Genomic DNA, 25111 nt, shown 5'->3' with positions numbered 1-25111 from the left:
GGGTTGTGCAGGCTGCTTTGTTCTTTCCTTGCTCCACTTCCCTTTTCCTAGCTCCCCTTTCCTTTGCTTTGTTCCCTTGTTCCTACACACCCCAATATTTGCTTCCATTTAACCACTGGTCTTTATTACTTTGCTCCTTTTAATTATGCTTGGTTATGTTTTGTGTTGTATTTTAGAGATAGGGATCAGACTGCATCTTGCCTTGTTCACTACTGGTAAGAGTGGTCTGTCTGTACAGTGAGTTAAAGTCTTCTGTTTTGATTGCACAACTGAGGAAAGAAACTCATTTTTCTATGAAATGAGGAATTCCTGAGTGTTTGTGTTCTGCACTGACATGTGGAAACAGCTCAATCCTTATCACTGTGTGAGCAGTAAAATAGAGCTGAAAAGATCCTTGGTCTTCAGAGATGCCTGCTGGCCTGTCAGGATCTTCAAAGTGTCGCCTGTTTCCACGCTGAGACCTAACAGTATGGAGCAGAAGGAGGCAACCAAGAAGAAAATACCTAGTGGCATGTAATGCCCTATTTCAGGACATGCTTTGAGCTTCTTGCTACTTCAAAGATATTTCTTGCTACAACGAAAAAGTCTCAAGAAAAAAAGTAGTTGTGTTATTTATCTATATGTCATTCAAGCATAGCACAGTCAGTGCCAAGTACTTCACAACAAGTTTGACCTAAATTCTGAGAAAGGATCGACTATGTTCTCTGTTCTGCTAACTTGTAGGGTTTAAAGCAAATATTGAGCAAGAAAGCACCAATGCTTTCACTTACATTTGAAGAATAATATAGAGACAATATCTGCATTGGCATGGAATTTTAAATTTACTTTCTCAAATCTTCATTATTTTTGTGCTGCATCAAACTGCATAATTCTGTAAAGTTTTGTCTAAACATGAAAACTTTCCAGGTTTAAGACAGGATGGATTTGAAGTAGAGATTAACACCTTAGTTACTGATAAATTATTTTTTTAATAGCATCAAATTTGCTGTGCTTTAACATACAAAACTGCCCTAGTCCTGAGAACTGATTGTATTCTTAAGAGGTAGATAACAAGACTAATCGTCTATCAAAAAGGAGTTCTATTTGTTAGGTGGAACATTCTGGAAACTAGCTTTAGTTTGTATGAAAAGTGTATTTTCTTAATTCACATTAGTCAAAGAATAGTTAATAGGATGGTTATCAAAAGAATCAATTTAATATGATATTCATAAATAGAAAATACACCTTGAAAAATTATACACTCCAGACTATAAAAGCAAATATTCAGTCTTTGGCTGCTGAAGTGGAAGTGTTTTAATTACCTGATACATAGGCTACTGCAGTGATATATTTAAAAGACCCAGAGTAGTGAGCTTACAAATTCTGCCTCTTCTTTGACACACCCATTTCAAGATCTCCACAAACCTATCAATTCCCGATGTGTGCATTAAAAATAACAGGAGATACTTTCTTTTTGCAGCATCAAGGAGCAATTACCTAATGCAAGTGAACTGCTGCGAGCCAAAATGCATTTTTACTTTGATTAGTTTAGACTTTCTTGATGTATTTAATTATTTGGAATCATAGAATAGCCTAGTTTGGCTACAGATCTGTTCAGTCAATCTTTTTCGTTAGAGCATAGCCTTAGATTAGGTTATCCAGGGTCCTGTCAAGCCAAGTAAGTCTTGAATTGTTTCCAATACATGGGATTCTACCCCTTCTCTAAGCAACCTATCCCTGTGTTTAGTTCTTCTCAAAATGAAGAATGTTTGTCTTGTATCTGGACAGAATTTCTGATGAAGCAACTTGAGTCTCTTGCCATTGGTTCTCTCACCATGCATCCTTGTGAAAAAGAGTACCTACACCTCTGTAATTGGCTTTGACATCCTCAAAGACTGTCACTAAATCCACCCATAGCCTTCTCTTCCGTCCTTGAAACTTCTCTTCCCTATCATCAGTTCCCTCATCCCTCTTTTGTTATTTTTTTTCTGGCAATTTTTTCTGTAATTCTTTGGTTCCTTGACTGTGTGCTTCGTGAATTAAAAATGGTTTTATCCGCAGTTTGGGAACAATTTAAATAAAGAAATTACAATTGAAAATTCAATTCAAATAATATTTAACTCAATTGAACAATGTTATATTTAATTCAGCTACATGAAGTAGTTTGCCTTCCATATCTGAACTTTTCTGTTTGCTTCCAGCTTGGTTTTAAACTCAATATTTAGTATGTATCACTGTATGGAATCTAATTACAGAAAGCAAAAAAACTCCAACATATAGACAAGAATCAAATACTTTCAGTCCATTGGAATTCTAACATGGTTACAAAAGAAAATCTTGGAGCAGGATATTGCAACAGAAACTGTGGAGGTAGTAAGAGTTTACCATCTGGCAAGGCCCTGGGACCAGATGGATCCACTAATGACTTTTATAAAACATTTCATCAGACCCTGCTGGAACACTACTGGCATCTCTAATTATCGTAAATTAACAGAGTTCCATTCTTGGATGCTAGATTCGGAATTGTTGATCTTGGAAGGAAAGGCAAAGGAAATGTTCCTTGGCATCTTTTCTTAGTAGACTATATTAGTAAGGTGTAATGGTAAAATATTACCTAAAGTTTATTTGGTCATCTCAAGTACATTGTATGCTTACAAGAAGTGCCTATCAAGGCATCTTTTGCGGACACATCAGAGTGCTTTTGAAATTCTCACTTAGCCTTGTGCATGCACAAAAGCATTCATCTGCTTAGGACAGCAGCCTGCCAGGAATCCCCTTGCTTTCTTTACCTTCCCTGGAAGGAAGGGAATGTGCTCTTCCAGAGCAGTTCATCTCTGCCTCTTACCATACACGTGCATCTTCTCCTGTTGCTGTTCCCACAGAGGGAAGGTTGAGATGTGGGGCAGTGACTGCCACTACCAGCAGGCAGTACCAGCCGCAAGCCCTGCTACTTTTATCCTTTCCCTTTCCACCCCAACCCTTTAGCCAGAGAGCATACACTTTCTTTTTCCACAATTCTGAAAAGCAGGGAGAATTTTTCATGTGAAATATTCTGTAGGATTACAGCCTGGTCAGTGATGGCAGGCAGGCAGTGTCTGCTGCCACTGCCCATTGTTTCTGGTTTGTCTTTGCCTATGGAGTAGCTCTGCTCTCACTGATCATGGGTGGTAAAGCCTTTGCTGGTATCATTTGTATAACGCTCTTATGGGAAAAGCATGGAACTTATGTGAATTATGTTTAAGAGAAGTGCTTATTATTTTAAGGTATAAGTCTTGATTTTCCTTTTCCCATTTTATTTGCTGATATTGGGTACTGGCACTCAGGACTGAGGTCTGCAAATACACAGGCTCTGCTCAGAGTGTGCAAACCCTGGTGGGTGGGCAGACCAAGGGAGTACAGGCTCAAGGAGGTAACCTTGTGTAGTAACGGGTGTGGGACTGAGGAAATCAATGACTTGTTCAGACATGTTAAGTCTTCAGTGGTCCAGCCATATGCTTTAGTTAAACAGCCTTGACATACCCAAATGTATCTCAGAGGTCTGCAGACTTTTTGTCTGTTACTTGCAGAAATTTGTCTGTTTACATAATAAAGACCTTTATGTTTCTAGATGTTCTCCTTGGTGGAAGGAATAGGATGTTTTTCCTTAATATTTCTTTATACCATAAATGGCTGTTACTGAATGCCTAATCTATTTTAATCCTGTTTTCATATCTGATTACCTCAGTATTTTCCAGTGGCACAGATAATGACATATCATTTTAAGTGCTTTAGATAGAGGATAGGATGTTTGCTTAGAAAGATTGAACAAATGCATGTAATGGTTCAGAACACAAGCAATGAAGTTTATACTTCTTTTAAAAGGCAGGGAAGGGCACAGAACTTGCACCAGCAGGAAATGTTACCATCTAAACATAGGAAGTGACCCTGCAGCAGCTATGTTGTATAGTTGCACATACAATTTTTATATTTTAATACACCACGATCATGTAACCCATATACAGGTATCCAACAGTAACGAAAATTTGTTATTGAAGTTGGACTCCACTTCCTTGCTCTGTAACCCACTGTTCTGTCTGCTGAAAATAAATACTTGGTTATCTAACAGCCAGACTGAACGTAGGCAGCTACAGTGCATTGTAAAGGCTGTTAGTGGGAGTTGAATGTCCTTAGCAGTTCATAAAAATCAGACTACACATTTAGGTGCCAAAAATTGATATTATTTCCTAATTATAGTTTCCCCACTGGTTGACTTTGTGTGGCAAAAAAGATAAACCACATAACAGGTATGTTCAGTATAGTCATATTTAAGTTATAGGAAATCAGTTCTTGTTCTTAACCTTATACACAGGAATGGAAATACCAAATGTAAAACAGGAACTTCTGTTACATGGAAACTGAATCATGCAAAGCAAAGGTAGGTGTAATTAAGCTGCACTTCCTATTTAGCAGTGAGATTAACACAATCTTTTTCATCTGGTTCTTGCCATTGAAGGAAAGTATTCTAATTTAAGTGATCCTGTGTTCCCCTTATATGTTTAGAATTGAGGTGAGCTAGTTGGTGCATGAGGGACCCATAATGTGGGATCCAAGCCTATTGAAGGAGAGGAGGAATGAGCAAGTGCCGGAGCAGATGAAACAGTTTTATTGGCATTGTGCTATAACTGTTCTTTTTGCATGAATTGTTCTTTAACATGAAAAAAATGAATACATATGTTGGTGAAACTTCCTTAGTTTTTCTATGAATTCTCCTAGATAATTAGTATTATCTGTTCCTGGGATAGAAGAAATATTCAGCTATCCTAAACCATCTGTTGAATATCAATGTATTAACAGGATGTGTTTATGTTTCCTTATTCAGCTGTAGATCTGATGTGCTGTTCACGTACTCCGACATTGTTCAAATTTGCTTCCTGAATAGTAGTGTAAAGCTGTCTTTGTATTTGTATTACCTCAGGGAGAGTTTTATATTATTAACATCTCCAAGCTAGGTTTTCAAACTAGATCCTCTGGGGTTTGTCAAAGAGAATACCTCAGGGGTTCAAGGACAGCTTGAAAATAGCTAAGAATAACTGCAAAGAGCAGCTTCTGGTACTATGTCACTTCTAAGACCCTGCATTCTTTTTGTTAATGTGGGATGAAGTTTACTAAATGGCAGTCTTTTACAATGAAAATCTGTTATGTGTGATGAAGAAAATGGATATTTTTTTTTTTAGTATGCTACTGATTGGCTCCAGAAAATGTTTGACACCTAAAAGAAATGTACCAACACAACAAAACGGAAGTAAACATTAGTGTTCACACTTAGGCAGGGGTGATGGAAGAGGATAGTGTGGGCTGCCTAGTGGAGATTTTCGGATCTGAAGGACTGTGAACAGAAATATAGTTTGATTCTGCTAACAGAGCCCACGTTACAATGCAGCTTGCAGCAACATATCTCTGTACAAATACTACAGGCAAAAAAAAAATGCGGTGTGAGAATGTGTAAGAAAGGTTGGTCAAAGCAGTCCTTCTGAATGCTTATGGAGTTAATCACTGATAACCAGGAAACAGTTTTTGAAATACAGGCACCTTTTTTTTTTTTTTTTTTTTTTACATTTTAGTAGTAGAAATTCAGCTTGATGTGACCTCTTTTTTTTTTTTTTTTTTTTTTTTGCATAGTACTGTTTCTAGTTGGCTGTTATAGGAAACTCAGTAAATCTCACATTAGGCACCATTTACTGAGAGTAAATCTTAAAATACGTATGTCACTGTTCTTCAAATATAGGAGAAATAATTTATTTCTCTTTCTCTTTTGAGGTTAGAGTATTTAAACATGTAAAGATGTGAGGATTTCTTGTCTGTGTATTTAATGGTGTAAAATATCCATTACTCAGCCACTGTTTCTTGTTTCAGAATATTTGAGCCAATTTATAAAAGAGGAACAAATTGTAGAAAGCAATCCACTGACTCTAGAAAGCTACGAAAGATTAAAATAAAAGCCTGTGTATTCATTTACCCTATCAATCAAAATTATCGAATAAGTCCCTGGTTGTTTTCCTTAAATTACCTAGTTAAAATATGATTACATAATGAACTTTATTCTCCACTAGCTGTATTGGTCTCAGTAAAACATTATTCAAGTAAAAATTGGATAGACTGAGTTTTTAAGATGGTGGATATGATAATTTAAAAAAACCAAGAAGAACTAAAAAACTAAGTTATTCTTTAATTTGATTTTTTACATTTTATGCTATTTTTTTCTGATCAGAAAGTGTATTTTAATTTTGACTATATTCTTTTTCAGCCTTGCAGTTCACCCGGATAAAACTTTAGTAGCTACAGGGCAGGTTGGGAAGGACCCTTACATATGCATCTGGGATTCCTACCGTGTACAGACTGTGTCTGTTCTTAAGGATGCACATACACACGGAGTTGCCTGCTTAGCTTTTGATTCAGATGGCCAGGTTTGTATATCTTCTTTCTCTGTGTTTTGAATTGAGTTTGATTTCTGAATCTAGAGGATATGCACATGAAAGTATTTTATGTTTAGGTGGCTATTTGGCTGTAGTACTGAGACTCCCACTGTAATTAAAATTTTAATGCAAGGACTGCAAATAGAGCTTTCAGACATTTTTGAGATTAAATCCGAACTTAGCATCCAAGTCAAGTAGAGGCATCGCACGTTGGACAAATACCCATAGGAGAAATGGACCTCTTTGGCTCAAATGTAATAGCTTCATCGCATATTTATCACCTGCTGTTCAGAGAGATCAGTTCTTGGCGAAGTCCTCACAGTCCTGCAGTTTTTTTGGCAGAGGAACTCCAGTAATCTCACTGATAGAGGAGTCTCATTGGTTGGGCTGCACAGTCCATTTAACTGAATAATGGGGTTAGGACACAGAGTGTGTGGCTTTGTACAATGTGATTAAAATTATACAATTATATGATAATTTGAGACAAAATTCAAAACATAAGCAAATGGTGGGCTACTAGCAGCTAAACACATTATTTTTTCCTGGAGAGAAACTATTTAAAGCATTCAGTTGTGAGTGAAATAGGAGTAAAATAGACCTACAGTTTACACAAACCTGTAAAATATTTTTCATTCGTAGTTTTATAAGTATCTGTCTCTGCGATGTTGTGATTATTGGTGTCCAAATGAGTTTTCTGATGTAATGGTGTGGAAATGGAGAAATGTATGTATGTCTTGTTAGTGCCCTTCTCACCCATTTTAGCTGAATTCTTGCATAGTTTCTTACTGTTTCTTGTATTTGTCTGTGTACCTCAGAACTGCATTCCAGTAGGGCAGCACTTCCTTAAAAAGATTTTCTTAAAATCATGTACACTTTGTTGAAAAGTGCTTTATTACCCTATGCCTAGCTACTCTTCCACTGACCACAAAGGGCTTTTATTATGCTGTCTGAAATCAGAACTGGCCATACCATGCACAAAATGTATTTTCACATGAAATATTTTCTTGTGCACTATCTTGTGTATATTCAGTTTAGAGATTAGTCTGAAATGAAAGATACCAACATGAACAATTGCCTTTACCATTTTTTAAAAGCACTGGGTAACTTGAATTGCTAACATCACTATGGATTTTATTTCCCTATCTGGAATTGGAGCTAGCTTTCTATTTTAAGGCTAGCTTCCAACCATATTCCTCCAGTTTTCTTGAAGTAAAGCTATTTCCTCTGAAATCTCTTGTGCCAATTCTAATCAAAGAAAAAGGTATTCCTGGGAATTGTGGGATAAAAAAAAATCAGGTGAGAAATAAGCAAAACCAAATTTCTAATACTATAGTATTTTTAAAGTTATTGTTCATTTATATATACCCGTTCTTAATTTTTTCTCATTTTTAACTTCATTAGACTTACGGATTAACTTAAAAAAAATATTTAAGTACCTAATGAGAATAAAGACTCACCAGAGAGCCCAGTTAGAACAAGTTAAAGGTGGAGAGTCTCCTGAAAATCCTGCTGAGTGCTGTGATGTAATTAAAAAGTGAACTAGCTGCTGGGTTGACCTCGCAGAACAGTAACATTCTGTTTCTGGAAGTGCTGGACAACTTTCAGTTTATTCCGGAGATGAAAATTTGCATAGAACACTTCTGTATCTGGAGAAGCACCAGTGCTGGAAAGCATAAATATGGATAATGTATTGACTTTTTGCTGCTCTTTCTGACTTTGCAGAAGAAGCTACTGTGCTGAGCCAAAATTAAAGGGCATGGTAGGAAGACTGAGTATTTGGAATTCAGAGCTACTAGCAGTTCCAATTTATTCAGTCAGCATACCCAAGGGAGTCTGCTATCACATCTTGTGAGAGCACAAAACAGACTCTGCATACATTGCCTGCACCTTTCTCTTCTAATGCATACTTTTCTTTTATATTAAGTGTCTACTAAGATCCAAGAAAGAAGATAGTATTTTAGCCCCAAACCACAAGTAAATTCAGCAATCACATCAAGTATTGATAGAACAAGAAACATATTCTTTTCTCTGCTAACTTTGTCAGCTCTTCACTTCCAAAATAAAGGTTGGCTGAGGGAAAGTCCAGATAATTCTTCTTGCCTACTTGAGGATGCCCATAAAGGCAGCCTGGCTTCCTCCCATTCCACCGAGGCTGCTGTGTGGGGTGCTGCATGGCTCCAGCATATGGGCCTCAACACAGGGACACTGGGCCTCTGTATTTTAGCCAAGTTAATTAGCTCTTGTACTAAAACTCTGGGGTGTCTGTTTCAGGCATTCAACTGAATTAGTTCTGAAATATTACTCCCTGCTGGACTTCAGCTGACACTGCCTGGAGATAGCTTAGTTGTCGGTGCAGTGCTTCCCTGGCATAATTTACCACAAACTGGGTAAGGGAGAGTAAACAGGATTTGTTATCTTTTATAATGCATGGAGAAGATCAGTATGCAGCTTAAATCAGAGGATAGTTTATATGTTTCCTTTATTTATGTCCCTTCAGTATGGCTTTAATTTTGGAAAGAAATGTATTTTAAGTAAATTTCCTATTTCGTATCCTATTTGTAATTAATACTGTTTTTTAAAACTACTGATTGGAGCTGAATATCTTTCAGAATTGTTGGTGTTTAAAAAAACCTACTTTAGCTTGCACTTTTTCTATGTAACCAAGATATGGTGGGAGAACTGGGCTTGTTCAAATATTTAATGAAGAGCTGTCAGTTTGCCTATAATTAAAAATGTCTTTTGTTGAATGAGGAATTAACTGCAGTTTCTCCTTAAAAGTACTAGCATCTATCCTACAAAGAATTACCTACATAGCAAATATATTTTATATTGTATTCCACCAATATTATACAGCTTATAGAATTATAAAATGGTTTGCATTGGAAAGGACCTTGAAGGACCTCATCTAGTTCCAAAGGCCCTGCCATGGGCAGGGACACCTACCAATAGATGAGGTTGCTGAAGGCCCCATCCAATCTGGCCTTGCTCAATTTTTGTTCTGAGTGATTTTAGGTGAACTCCTTTCATGTGCTTTCAAAAAATATGTATTTTTTTTTTAAATGGGGTGAGAAGGACACTAATATAATACATACATACCTTTCTAAATTTGGCATTAGGTTGTAGTGGTCTTCTTCAGCCAGATCTTCTAAAGATTTGTAGATTTAAAAATAGCTGTTTAATTATGTGCATAAACTACTTGGCAGATATTTTCCTCTAGTAGTTCTGTGAATTCTCTGAACAGAATTCTGTCAAATTCTCTTCCAGAAGGAAGAGTAAAAGTGTAAGTGTTTCAACCAAAAATAAAACTTAGCATTTATCACTTTTCTGCTAGCAGAAGATCCTTATCAGTAGACCTATATCAGAAGAAAATATAAAATATTTCTTAATTTCCTCTAGTACTTTCACTCTCTATCTTACTCACTAATGATTATTTTCTGACTGGTAGTTCCAGTTCAGATCTAATGTTGTTCACATCATGAATCTAAGAGATACTGTAGGAGCTGCCATGGTTTCCATGGTGAAGATAACAGTATGAAAGAGGTGAGAAAAAGCTGGAATTGGTGAAGGTCCCATGACATATATCTTGTGTTTTGATCAGTACACCCAAACCCCTGAGTGGATATAGATTGCTCCAGGGCAAATAAAACTACTAGTCTTTTCTCAATAAATATTTTTATATTGGTGACTGGCAGGAGCATGTTTGTTATTTCCCATATTTTATTTGCTTTTTAATCACTTTTTAAAAAATCACTTCTGCATACAGAACCCCAAATTTTGGTCCTACCTTTATGTCCCATTTCAAAGACTCACATACAGAATCTTTAAACAAATGTAGTGTATCATAATCATAATGAAGTCTTCTGACTTTTTGGTGTCTTGCAATTTCCTGCCATAGATTCTCACACAGTTTGTTTTCACAAGACCTCAGGTATTCTTATTACCGTGAAAGACAATGTAAAAGCAGTCTGGAAATTCTGGCATAAGTCTTAAAGGTTTTTTTGTTTGTTTCATGAATGTCGTATCCTACCATTTGCTGGTAGGATATTGCCTGGATTGTGCATTATTCAGTAGGCACAGTTCAGGTATTGCACTAGTCATATGCAATGAATGCATGTTGTCAACTCCTATGACACCAAAGTTTAAAAACATGTATATCATTGCTCTAAAATAAAGGAACTGTAACAGTTAAGATGACAGTGAAGGGTTCATGTGTACCTATGGCATTTAAACCAGAGGCTTTTGATAGTGGCTCTCTTAAGAAGGAAGATATACAGTGTATTTTTACACTTATAAATGGCATGAAAAAGATATTTATCCAGAATACCATGCCTTGGAACTATTCTGCTACAGAATGAAAGTGTAGCCCTCTGTTACCTTATGAATAATTATTTCTTCTCAAAGTTTTACAGTAGCTGATAACCTTATTGCAATTAATATTTTTTCTAATACAGATTTTTTGTTCTATTTAATTTTGTTCTTTTACTTAGAAGAGAATCATAGAATGGTTAGGGTTGGAAGGGACCTTAAAGATCATCTAGTTCCAACCCCCTGCAAGGGCAGGGAGACCTCCCACTAGACCAGGTTACTCAAGCCCCATCCAACCTGGCCCTGAACACTTCCAGGGAGGAGGCAGCCACAGCTTCCCTGGGCGACCTGTGCCAAGGTCTCGCCACCCTCACAGGAAAGAATTTCTTCCTGATATCCAGCGTAAATCTCCCCTCTTCAAGTTTGAAACCATTTCCCCCTGTCCTCTCACTACACACCCATGTAAAAAACCCTACCCCAGCTTTCTTCTAGGGCCCCTTCAGACATTGGAAGGTCGCTACAAGGTCACCTCAGAGCCTTCTTTTCTCCAGGCTGAACAACCCCAACTTCTTTAGCCTCTCTTCATAGAGGAGCTGCTCCAGCCCTCTGAGCATTTTAGTGGCTCTCCTATGGACACTTTCAAGGAGCTCTGTGTCCTTCTTATGCTGGGGACTCCAGAACTGGACACAGTACTCCAGGTGGGGTCTCACAAGAGCAGAGCAGAGGAGGATCACCTCCCTCCACAGGCTGGCTGTGCTGCTTTTGATGCATCCCAGGACAGGGCTGGCTTTATGAGCTGCAAGTGCACAGCAATGGCTCATGTTAAACTTCTGGTACACCATCACCCCCAAGTCCTTCTCCTCAGCGCTGTCTGCAATCCTTTCTCCTCCCACTCTGCATTCATGCATGGGATTGACTCAACCCAGATGCCGAACCTTGCACTTGGCCTTGATGAAATTCATGCAATTTGCACAAGTCCGCTTCTCAAGCCTGTCAGGGTCCCTCTGGATGGCATCTCTTCCCTCTAGTGTGTTGACTTCACCACACAGATTGGTTTTGTCAGAAAACTTGCTGAATATGCATTGGATTCCACTGTCCATGTTGCCAACAAAGCACTGATCCAAGTACTGACCCTTGAGGAGCACCACTCATCACACATCTCCATTTGGACACTGAGCCACTGATAACAGCTCTTTGGGTGCAGCCAGCCAGCCAGTTCCTTTTGCAACAAGTGATCCATCCATACTTCCTTCCATTGTTGTGATTTAAAAGTTTTTAAAATTATTAGTGGGTTTGTTATTAATCATTTAAAGTTATTTCCATTGGTGATTTGATGTGTTAAGCTATGTAAAAAGCAAGTGTTAAATGTATAGCAAATTCTGATTCTTAAGCTTAACAAAATGAGCGTAATGAACAACATCATATTTGGAAATATTAAGAGCTTTTCTATTACATCCATTTTTATTATCAGAACAGTGTGTGCCTGAGAGAAGTACCTCAAATATTTCATTATAAGAATTGTACTTGAGACTTTGGTAATTTAAAAATTAATAACCTGACTTTTCAGCAAAGATTTCTCCAGTGAGTAAGTATGACTATTTTGATGGTGTCTTTCCAATGTAGTTAGAACACAAGTCACATGTCAGAAAATCCATTGTCCTGATAATAATCTGAACTACAGTAATTTTTTAGTTGATCTTCTTTTAACTGGATTCCTGTTCTATTTCCTTAGCGTTTAGCTTCAGTGGGACTGGATGCCAAAAATACAGTATGTATTTGGGACTGGAAGAGAGGAAAACTACTGGCAACAGCTACAGGCCATTCAGACAGGGTAATTGTATGAAGGATTTGCTGAATTTTTTCTGGGAGCAACAAAAGTGATTTTTAAATATTCTTTGGTCATATTAGGTTAATGCAAAGATAATTTTGATCATTCTGTCTGGCTTTGAAAATAGTGAACAGGTTATTTATTTCTTCCCATTGTGCTAGACAAAGCACCGTTAATCAGTGAGGCAAATGATGGATTCTTGAGCTGTCAGTCTGACAAGCCTAGGGAGGGAAATCTTTGCAATTATACACTGATTAGGATGATTTATAGCTCTTTATATAAGATGTGAAATGTCAGCTCAGTGGACAAAGATAATGTTCTCTCTCAGTATGTCAAAAAGACATATTATCCTGAGGGAAAGTTTAATTAGCTCCTTTTTATTTTTGCTTAAGACATTTACCTGAAGCAGAAATGTAATTAGGCTAAGAATTCCTTTTGTATATATTAACTTCAGGTAAAGGATCATAATAATGTTAATAAATATGAGAACGTAACAGCCCTGAATTTAAAAATTTTTTCAAATGTTCAAAAAGGTTTAAGATAAGCAAAATACCCCCCAAAATATAATGCCTATATTAAAATAAATTGTGTACACATTCTGATAACTCTTCTCTTATAGATATTGTTATATTATAACATGTTGGAATGTTGTAGTTTTGAGGTATTGTAAGGTTTTACCTACACATGATAGAGTATTTAATGTGCAAAACTGCAGACTAAGCACTTTCCTACCATTTGTGTGTACAAGTCTATCTTAAGTGTCATCTCAATTAAGCTGGTACTTCAGTTTTACTTAGAATGACCCAAACGAAACAGAGTCTTAGTCCTTATTCAACTGCCTCTTTCAGAACTGATTCACTTCCCAGTTACATGAGTGGAAGTTTTGCTACTGACCTCAGTAGGTACAGGAACAGGTTCTGAATTAGAAGAAGAGTCCAGGGCAGGCAAGAAGTACTAAAATCTTAGTCTCAATATGCTTTTACAACCAGAAAAAGGAGATTTTACACTGAAGAGAGAGTGGGAAAAAATGCATATCTAATTTGGCCACAAATTCTGATGATTTAGTGAGCAGAAGTCATCAAGCATTTCTAAACCTGAAATACTGTGTGTATTCCAACAACATTTAAATAAAATTGTACTTGAACTACTGTAAATCCAGGTGCTCATAAAGAAGGTAAATATTTTGTAGGAAGGCAGTGCTTCCTTGTATATAAAACAAATGATGGGTAAGCTTAAGATAGTATATTCCTGTCAGCAGTTTGAAATTCTCATTTTTTCTCTGATTTTTACTTAACAGCTGAAGATAAAAAAGCAGCAGGAAGTCTCATTGTCTTTCTCTACAGATGTACCTTTCCTGAAGTGTGATAACCTCATTGGTTTTCAGCTTGGACATTGAAAAGCTGTATGCCAGAGTTAAAAAGTCTAAAAAAGACATTGTTGAAAATATGTGTCAAAATGCAACCTTTTGTTTCCAAATGTTATATGATATTTTTGGCATAATCCCATAGTCATAGAATATACTCTAATATAATATACTCTAATACTCTAAGTTTGTCACTGAGGTCTCTTGGTAAACAGGTTAAATTACATACTGTACCTGTTACCTAAAATAAAAATTAAACATAAATGTAACAATCTTTCATCTTTCAACTTGAGGAACATTAGCTTACACCATAATTCCGATTTTATTTGAGACAGTAAATATTGATTATTGAAAATATCTTGGAGCTGGAATAGGTGGGTACTATGAAAGCAGGAATGAGGTGTGCTTACAGAACTCTGTGATAAAGCCTTCATATTTACATTAATCTTTATTTACAGAGTTCCAGCTTTGTCTAAATACCATTGTTTCATTTTTAGTGATATATTACAACAGAAATTACACCTAAAAACAGATGAAAGCAAACTGAGCTTGGATGCAATTACTGCATAATTTAAAATGTCAGCTTACTGTATTTCTTAACAGATATTTGATATTTCCTGGGATCAGTATCAACCAAATAGAATTGTCAGCTGTGGAGTAAAACATATAAAGGTAAATAGCTTTTATTGTTTACTTGTTAGAAGTAAATAAATGTCACAAAAGAAATTTTTCCTCTTGTATGATCAGGACTTTAAATATATACATATATATATATATCTTTATTTTCTTCTTTCTTTAATCTGTGAACATTTTATCAGAATTTTTTCTTTGAAGCCAGTTTAGACCTTCAGCAGTGACTGAGGTGCAGATCTACATAACAAGCAAAGAGCAGAGATCATTTGGTCTAATTGTTGTCATTCTGTGCTTGTAATTTTTGGGCTCTCTGCCCTTTCTTTTCCACCTAAATTGTTTCATCAATGTTTAGTGATTTTCCTCATCAAGCATCACAAAGGGTCACTGAACAAGTATAGGTGGAACTAAGTTAAAAGTATGAATTAGATGAACTGCTGTTTGACCTGTCATGCTACTAGCATTTCTAGGAATACCACAGAGAATGTATGCAAGACCTGCAGAGAGGAACAGGTAAAATGTTTAGTGCCTCAATCTCTATTCTCTCTAAATAAACTTTTCTGGAGGTGATTTAAAGATGAACCTAGAGATATACTATAAATTTAGAATAAAACATGCTCATGCCTATGAAAAGCTTAGAAAGAAATCCTTCTGTTTGCCAATATTTCCTGTGGGTTTCTGTTTTTCTCCTGTTTCTTCAAAAGCATTTCCAACAGATGGCAATTATTTCACATGACTGGGGTGGGAATAGCTTTAACTAGAAGTTTAGGAAACCAGTTAATATCTCTAGTTATGGTTAAAGCCACCACTGCTTTCAAACTGTGGGTGGTTTTGGCAGCAGTGATACCATCTGTTGTATTCTGCAAGCTGCTTTCCCAAACCTGTCTTTGTTTGGCACCTGTATTCTGTTTAAAATTGCCATAATTACCATGAACATGCATGATATGAAGCAAAGCAAATACATATAGATAGAGGCATGCCAAAAAAAAAACAAAAAAACACAAAAACAAAAACCAAAACTGTGGAGGGGAAATTATGAGATGTCCCCTCCAGGGATGCTCAAACAGCAGCCTGTATACTTGCCATTTATGATAACGCTCTGGGAATGTGATAATTACTTTAACTTCCAGCAGAGGAAGATAACAGCTCTAAAGTAATTGTATCACTGTGAGAATTAGGACTAATAGTTGAGAATAGTGCCATTTATTCCTTTTCTGTTTCAGTTCTATTGGTTCATTTGGCAGAGCAGATGTTAGAAACTATGGTAAAGCCTGGGAGCTAAGGAATCTCAGACTGAGCTCAGGATCCTCCCTCCTCCTCATTTTTAACACTGCTACCTGCTCTCTTGCCTTTCTGCAGCTAACCAGCAGTCAGGAGAGTGGTTTTTACTCACAGAATGAAATCTCTGGTGGAATTGTTCCCTCTGCCTTCTTATAGAAGCTTGCATTAAGAGGCAAACAGAAAAATTAATTAAACTGGAAATAGACAAGGACCTGAAATAAAAGTCCTTCATCCAAGGATTCTCTGAAATTTGGCTTGATAGGAATTTTATAGGAGTAAGTACAAAGAGAGACTTAAAAATTTGGCTAATAACCATGAAAGGTTGTAGACATATGAACTAGGGAATGAATGAGGGATATTATGCATCTATGTCAGACACTTCAGTATTCCTCTCCAGTCTCTGAAGACATCTCTTCAGTGTGCAATTGATTGCAGTGTGCAATTGACTGCAGAGCTTAAATGCCTCAAGGAATAAAGACCTGAGCTGGCAGATCCATTCAGGGCTATGTTAAAGCACATAGATTTGTTGCTCTGTTTCTGCATGAGTCCAGAGAATTCTGGTGCTGATAGAGCTGGATATTTCAGCACTTTTCTTACATGCATAATTGAAATTCTCCTTATTTTTCCTTCCCTGAAAGTTCTGATCTTTGAGGGACAGCTGATTGCGCTAACTGTCCTCGCTCTTGATAAAATTATGTTTAAAATAACAAAAAAACCCAACCAACAACAAAAAATAATAACAAAAAATGTTCAAGCAGATTAATAAAAAAACCCACCCAAAAACCCAAGCAACACTCTGAACTGATTCAAAAATCGAGTTTGCAGAGTCTATCCAGCAGATGATTTCTCAGCAAATGGAATTACATCTGAGGGATGAATCTCTTTCAGTGCCCTGGAAAAGGACAGAAATGTCTGCTCCAGACTCACAAGGACTTTAAGATCAGGTATTTTATTGCTTCAGAACTGTAGCTGTGTTTTCAGTTTTGTAGACAAGAAAAATGGGATATTCCTGGCTTTAACAAATGTATGTTCACATTGACAGATACCACACAGCAAAACATGATTAAAGTTAGTGAGATAGTAAGACAGTGTAGTGTAGCAATAGTGAATCAGAATTGTGCCTCACTTTCTCAGACATTTTGATCAGTTTGTTTTGGTTTTAGACTTACTGTATTTCCTGGGGGTTTCTGTGGTAGTAGGGCAGTTTTTTGAGAAACAGGCATTCTGATCAGACTGCAAGAATCATTGAAGTGTCTGTTGAGATACTGTTGTGTAAGGATGTACATCTGTGAGATCTGCATGCTAGCATGGATAAACAGAAATTCTGCAGAAATTTTTCCTAATATGCCATTTGCATTTTGCAGTTTTGGACATTGTGTGGAAATGCCTTGACAGCAAAGAGAGGAATATTTGGTAAAACAGGAGATCTCCAAACTATCCTTTGTTTAGCATGTGCAAAAGAAGATATCACATACTCTGGTGCTTTAAATGGAGACATCTATGTTTGGAAAGGTCTCAACCTAGTCCGCACAATTCAAGGTGCACATAGTGTAAGTTATTTTTTTAATGTCAATTTCTGAAATGAATGGTTCTTTGAATTGAAAAACTTCTTGAAGGCTTATCTACAAAGACTTTCTTCTGTTTCAGGTCAGAAGAATGTCTAAGACTGTCGATCAGTTAAGATCTTATATGTAATCTTATATTTTGTTTACATGTTGTGAACAGATTCTAGCTGCTGAACTCTTGTTGACAGAACTGCTGACATTTATAGCATTGATTTCACCAGCCAGACTAAATCAAAAGCAAAGTTTCTAAATCTGAAGTTTCACAGATTGAGTAGCTTCAGTTTACTTAAAAAGAACTGGAAACCAAATAGTCTTATTTTAAATAGAATTTCACCACTGAAATTCCCAGTGCTGAAGACTGACTCTTCATGAAAGTTTCAACATGGACTAAACCTACTTAATCTGTGAATTGCTCTCCCACCGTATTCCAAAGGCAGTTTACTCCAATTGGTTTCCTAACACACCTGACCCCTAACTTGAAGCATTGAGAGGGGGATATATATGACCTTGTTGGACTTCTAACAAGACTAATATAATAAATTTATGCCTCTATTATTGCTACAGTTAATTCACAGTAGGGTTTTCATGTCTTATTTTAAATGTACTGGAGAGCTACTCCTATTTTGAGTATGACTGGCTAGTGGCATTCTAGAATGTTGGGGTTTTTTAACAAAAGGAAACAAGTATTTTCCTTGAAAGAGTGATATGAAATCTAATAGTTGTCACTATTTTTTCTTCTAGAAACTTTCTAGAAAGAGCATTGCAAACCTAACAGGGGTTTTTTAGGTTTTTTTCTGACTTCCCAAAGTTAGTGCATCAAGCTCTGTAGTAGCTCTTCAGATTAGATCTTACTGTTCAGAAGTGATTGTTAATTGTAGAAGTAATCTCAAATATATGAAAGGAGTCACACAGAAGTCAGTGGGACACCTTACGTGCATAAGTACTGTGTAATTGCCAAGTTATGTTTATCTGCAACTACAATAATGCAAATATCTTCAGCAAAAAATAAAACCCTGTAATATATTTGCAGAATTTTGTTTGCAGGATATTATTCAGATTTATTAGAATGATTAAGTTCAGTCTCCTTATAGGTATTGTGTTCTGTTCCATACTTATAAATCACAGGGTTTGCCATGGCTAATATGCATTCTCTGGCCCAATTTCTAATCTCTGTGTAAGTTATTGTAAGAAACATTGATTTCTTAAGACACTGAAAAAAGCAACTTTGAAAATATCTCTTACCTTCATTATATTAATTTCCATACAGTTCAACTTAACTGAGAGGTTTTCCTAATTAAAATACTCAATCAGGAGGCATTCCACGAGCCATTCCAATGTAGTACAGCGCAGTTGTCAGTAATGAGGCATTTTCAAAAATGAAGAAATTCAAACTGTAATAGAAACGTCTTTCAACAAAGAGAATGAATTGACACTCTTTCAGTTCCTGTCAGAATCCAAATGATGTCTGAAATGAATTCATGAAAGAATGTCTCAGTCATCTCCACACCTGTAAGAATACTTGTATTGCTTGTTTGCTTGTTTTTGTTTCTCCTGGGTAACTATTTATTTTAAGTGTTCCATTATTTATTTAATAGTCCTTACAATAACAATAACAACTAAACAAAATAGAAAATTCTGCAAATAGGCTATAGCACTGCTATTTGTACAAAAATTTTCTACATAAATGACCAAAGAGGGAGCGCTTGAAATAAAAGTATCCCCCTGTGTTTGCTGGTTTGCTTTCTGGATGGATAACATTTTGCTGCATAGCAGTTTCTAGCCTTTAACAAGAGTCTGTTCAAAAACATTTGCTTTGTGTTTAAATCAATTGTAAAGAACTTTAAAACTTGTTATACTATTGGTTAACAGGCTGGAATTTTTAGTATGTATGCTTGTGAGGAAGGTTTTGCCACTGGAGGGAGAGATGGTTGCATTCGGTTATGGGACACTGATTTCAAACCAATTACAAAAATTGATCTCAGGGAGACTGAACAAGGATACAAAGGTAATGAGTTATTACTTTAATGGTTTTTCACACATCTAGATAATGGATTATGACATAATTTAATTTGAAGCATAAATATCTTTATATACTGCTTATTGTTTTTACTTAATGCCTGTGTTTATTTTGAGATCTGTGTGCCTTTTTTCCTGTGACAATGAGTCTGAAGAGTTTTCCATGTTTCATACTATAAGCAGAGGGATGCTTATTATTGTTGCTCCCCATCATACAAATACAAGAAGATATGTAAAAACTAATTAAACAGAAAAAGATAGGAGAATGAAGTTACCCTATCTTTAACCTAATTAATTACAATTCTTTTAGTTAATTTAAATTTCTGGAACCTGATATTCAAAGATTCTGAGCATTTGAGAACTCCGTTAGGTTAATTTGGAATGGAAGCACTTGGCATATTTAATAGAATGTTGTCATATTTGTTGAATTTAATCCAATGAGCTTAGTCATCACTTTTTGATTACACTCTGAGAGCACTTGGATATTTTGGCCTGTGATCTATTGACAAGCTTGTTCTGTTTATTTTTCATCTTGCTAAATGCAGAACAGCTGACGATTCTAATTCTTGTAACATGCACATACCTAGGCTCACCCAACAAGTGAACTTCCAACAGCCTCAGATAAACACTGCTCTATCAGCTTGCTTTGCTTTTCATGAGTAGTGAAAACTCATGAAATTTAGCCCTCAGAACAGTTGTCGAATATACCCAACCAGCAGTCCCTTTGCTCTGTAGTTCTGGCTTTATGTGGCTTTTTGCAGCCAGAATCATAGTGTTTAACATTAATTTCCAAAAAAAAACCCAATAGCAGTGCCTTATGAGCATTTAAAGAAGCTTGGATTGATTTAGAAGTACTTTCTAAAAACTGTGGAGAACTGAGCCTGTACATGTGGGTGAGATAGATCATCCTGGCTAACACCAGGCAGACTATCTTGCAGGCAATCTGTTCTTAATAAAGGTCAGAAGAACATAAATGAAGGGTGACACAGAGAAAGCAGTGCTTACACATGAAACATGAATCTTCTGCCTTCTCATTTCTTTGGGAAGTGATTCTGGGAGGGAGCTTTATCCCACACATCTGTGAGACTGGCAGAGCAGGAACAATTCTTTTGCTCTTACTGCTGTCTAGAATGTGTCCACTCAGGGCAAAACAGATGTTACCTGACTTCCATAACTTTCAACTGACTGTAGCTATCTTCTGTGGAAAATTACTACTTCAAAATTATAACTTACCTTACAGAACTGTAATGTATTCATAAAGGTGTCATCTTCTAGCACGTTTTCTGCAGAAAGCACCTACCTGCCCTTCTACAGGTTGCTTAAGAAGAGATTTTGATGTTGACAAGAAGTTAAATCAAGGAAAAGCTTATTGAAGGTGAATTCTTATTAAACACTCTGTGGAGTGATTCAAACTTGATGCCATTCCTACCATCTCCCAAATGCTACATGATACAGAATATATAAATGGGAGCAACTATCTGCTATCTTCCTTCTTGGGAAATATAGTTAAAAATAATTTCCAGGAAGATAATTGAGTTGTCATTTAGAATTGTATGTATATGATAGCAATTTTTTTTCAATTGGTAAATTTAAAAAAACTAGAACACTGTCCAGATCTTGTCTTAAAAAAATGTAAATCCTTCAGGCTCATGTTTGTTCATAAAAAAAACCAAAAAACATTAACTCCTTTAATGGCAAGAAACTGACTTAAGCAAGTCTGCAAAATTATATCAAAGCTTAGTCAAAAATGGTGTGTCCATGAGCATAACGTTGAGACTAAGTAAAATGACATCAAGTGTGGTAGGATTGTTGATCTTAACTACACCTATAACAAACTGGGACTTTGAGTATGACTGCAGCTTCTAAAATCAAAGCAGAGACTTATATCCTGTAACCATAATTTTAATTTTTTAAATCTTTTTCCAGATTCAAGATTTCTTCTCTGTTCTTTCAGTGTGGTACAACACTTGCCTGTGATGTTCCTGTTATGTCTCTGTCTTTTTCTGCTGTTTCTGTCTGATGTGTCATCCACTGATGACCATTCTCACTTAGTGGCTGCTACTAACAGATTGGTAATTTTGTCTCATTTTTGCTGTCAACAGCACTGAATAGTCTAAGTGCATATGTTGCTTCAAGTAAGGGTAGAAGCCCTAACTGCTTACCTATGACCTTCTGTCCCTCCTTTCTGATTACTTTTCTTCCAAAAAAGTTTGCAAAGGCAGCAGCTTGAAAACTTAAAATTTTTTTCTAGGTTGCCAGGAGGACTTCCCCCCACCTCTTTCCCACCTCTCCTTGCCCTGTATATACTCATTCATCAGTCATCCTGTGCTGAAGAATATGAATCACTTTAAATAAGATGCATCACCAATAACAATCAGAAGCATCACAGAAAACATTTCCTTTCCCACATCAAAAGATGTCTATGTATTCTAATACTTAATACCCATTTACCACTTAACATCTCAATTTCATTCCTTGTGTGACCTTTGATGTATGTCAAGAAGATGTAAGTCATAGCCATTATGTAACTAAGTCACAGAATTACATTATCAAAATTAAAAAGTACTGGAAATGGACAAGATAATTAATTAAGATTAACTTGCTTTCTCAAGAGATGACACAAAATGCCTAAGATCTATATCTTTTTTTGTGACCAGTATTTAATTGCATTGTGTATTTGGTTCCAGAGGACAGGAAAAAAATAATGTGGCTGACCTTGATTATGTAGCCAATAGATTTTTTTAGTCATTCACATCTCACAGCATCTAAATGAATTATCAAAACTTTAATTTTCATATACTGGAAGAGAAAATACAAGTGCTACAGGCAGTAAACCAAAGAGTGCTATCAAACAGCCCAGCCTGCTAAGAGGGTATTTTTAAGTTTGTGGTTAGTAAAATTCCAGCTGCAAAGTTAGGATCAGATTTGAGGAATAAGACCAAGCTCTCTAAAAGTTATGCAAATAAGAATCTGCTGTTTAGGGGTTTGGTTTTGGTTTTTGTTTTTTTTTGAGATAATTGTTTGGGACTAGAGTAGAGATCTGTCATAGCATGGGCACAAACCAAGGAATCTTTCATAATCTAAATTTTTAGATCTATAAATCATAAGAAATTGAGTAGTTTTTTAAAGTAAAATACCAATTTGTAGGCAAAGCATAGAAGTTGGATCTCTTGAGAAATTGGTAGCAGAAGGTAGACATTCAGCTTTTTCCCAGGATTGAGCCTTCTGTTTTTCTATCAAATGGAGATAATTTAAGAGGACTGCTCTGAGACTTTAATTGTCTGTGATGTATTTTAAAACTTAAGGTGCAAAACATAGCAATTGTTAAAAAGTAACTCTTGAAGACTTCACAATCTTTGCTGTACTATTACTTTGTCTCATCATTGTCATTAATCAAAGCTTATTCTGTTCCTTGTCAGGTTTGTCCATCCGAAGTGTCTGTTGGAAAGCGGACAGACTTTTAGCAGGGACGCAGGACAGTGAAATATTTGAGGTGCTAGTAAGAGAGAGAGATAAACCCATGCTGATTATGCAGGGTCATTGTGAAGGGGAGCTCTGGGCCCTGGCAGTCCATCCAAAGAAGCCATTAGCTGTCACAGGCAGTGATGATCGATCTGTACGGTAAGGTTAGATCTTAATAATTTTTTTATCTGTTCATTCATGTACATGTTAGTTTGTAATTTGTTTATTTTCTGGCCTTACATTAGAACTCCATTAATACAACATTCTTCCCCATGTTTTTCTTGGCATTTTCTTTGCTTTTTCTCTTCAGCCTTCATATTTGGGCTACAGGTCATGTAAATTAGTCAGTATTCATTCATTACTGTTCTGAACAGCAGGTGCAGCAATCTAAATGGAGTATAATCACCTCATACTTCTTTTCTTTTAACAATATGCAACAAGCTTAAAACCTAAATACCTTTGGACAATGTTTTACACAGCAGGTGTCTTCCTCAGCCTCAAATGTTTAGAAAATCTAATCTAAAACCAATTCAGTTAGAATGTCAGAAAATGAGATTAATGAAAATGCACTTGCTTACCATCATTAAGTTGTAGTGCTTATGCCTCAAACCTTTGTGGCCGAGATTTGAAGTTTTGTACATATATTTGTGGAAGCTGTCACAAAGTCAGGGGTGTTTCTTTTCTTGTCCCTGTTTAAATTTGGCAAACTGAAAAAAAATTATCATCTTTAATATGCGTAATAGCACTTTATTGTGAACTTTGGAGATTAAGATGATTATCACTATAGCTGGGTGTACTACCACACCCACATGGCTGTTGTGTGTTATCACAGCTGGGTAGGGACACTGCCTGTTGTGAGTCCTTTACCTGGGATTGAACTAGTTGAGATTTTCCTGACAGCCAAAGCTACTCATGAGGACTGCAGATATTTTTGGGGAATCTGACTTTTTATGACAGTCTCCTGAGTCTTTTCTCAGATTGTGGCTCTGTCCATGCCCTGAAGCCCTATCCTGTGCAGAGCAGTGCTTACAACAGGGTTTGTAACAGCTAGGTTTCTGAAACTTTGGTTCCCCTAATGTCCTCCTTACTTGTTTCTCTTGACCCTTCTATCCTAATTTCTAACTGCTTCATCAGGTTTTTCTCCAACCCTATGCCAGATGAATGATGACTGCTTTTCATGTTGTGTAGATAATTTGATTGCACATTTTCAGATCAGCTCCAGGTGGTTACCAAACAGTTTCTCGGTGTGTATGGACTACTAGTCAACTTATTTCAGAAACATGCATGTGGATTCTACAGTTTGGCTAAATTTCAGTCTCTTACCACACATAAAGCTTCTAATCTATGCTACCTCAGATTCCACATAATGTTCTACGGATTCCTGCCACCTCTCACCTCTTTTCCTAACCGTAATTAAAATCCAGTGTGAAACTAGCAAAACTGAAAGTTTTTGCCACAGTCATGTCATTTCTTTTTCCTGCACGTTAGTGTTATTTCTTTCAGTGTATAAAATATGTGGATAATCTCTTCTGCTTGGGTTTGTCTGCATAATTTTATGGACAGGCACAAATTCACCCTGCTTGAGTTCTGGTAGGATGGAAGCTGGTTCTGAAATGAGCTGCAAAGCTGGGATTATCACTGGGCTGCTCTCAAACTAATAAGATTTTGGATTTATTATCTTGGGCTCATCTCTTGGTTAGTGTGATGAATCAGTGTGGAGCCTGGATAATATACTGCTGACTCAAAGAGTGCTGGGAACAAACTGGTGCCCACCTATGAAAGACTATGCAAGCATTCTCTTTGTGCACATTAATCCTTAATTAGTGGTGCTCTTAAAATTATTATTGTTGTTATAGCTACATTATATTATAGCTATATAATATAGTTACATTATATTACAGATGCCTTTGAACACTTGCCTCTTCATAAAAGTGCATTTATTAACATTGCAGGTATTTTGCTGCATTTATCTAACGTTTAAGTACTATAGAATGTGGATTTTGAATTCTATTTCAGACGGTGCTAGTTTTTTAGGTACTAATGCTTCATGAAAGCCATTCCAGTGAAATATTTATGTTTTCAACAAGATTTTTAAAAAAGCACACAAAAGCATTTTCTTAGTTCAACTTTTCAGTAAAAAAAATTACTTCGATAGGAATTGCTTCTCTGCCACTCTTTATTGGATCAGTTTTCTTCATATTTGTTTATCAAATTATTTTGAAAAGAGTAG

The 25111-nt window shown here is 36.3% G+C and overlaps 1 protein-coding gene across 2 annotated transcripts in view; it reads left to right on the top strand.

Moving 5' to 3' along the window:
- EML6 (EMAP like 6) overlaps positions 1-25111 on the top strand; it is a 108661-nt gene that overhangs the window by 25692 nt on the left and 57858 nt on the right. For both annotated transcript variants that reach the window (XM_030447645.1, XM_030447643.1), the window contains exons 2-7: positions 6263-6422; positions 12469-12567; positions 14531-14599; positions 17203-17388; positions 19273-19408; positions 22839-23040. In XM_030447645.1, the coding sequence (XP_030303505.1) occupies positions 6263-6422; positions 12469-12567; positions 14531-14599; positions 17203-17388; positions 19273-19408; positions 22839-23040 (852 nt within the window). The remainder of the gene's footprint in view (positions 1-6262; positions 6423-12468; positions 12568-14530; positions 14600-17202; positions 17389-19272; positions 19409-22838; positions 23041-25111) is intronic.

This window comes from Calypte anna, chromosome 3 (assembly GCF_003957555.1).
Source record: "Calypte anna isolate BGI_N300 chromosome 3, bCalAnn1_v1.p, whole genome shotgun sequence".
Taxonomy (NCBI): Eukaryota; Metazoa; Chordata; class Aves; order Apodiformes; family Trochilidae; genus Calypte; species Calypte anna.
The sequence above is the reverse complement of the archived record's forward strand: the minus strand, read 5'-3'. Positions and strand labels throughout refer to the sequence as shown.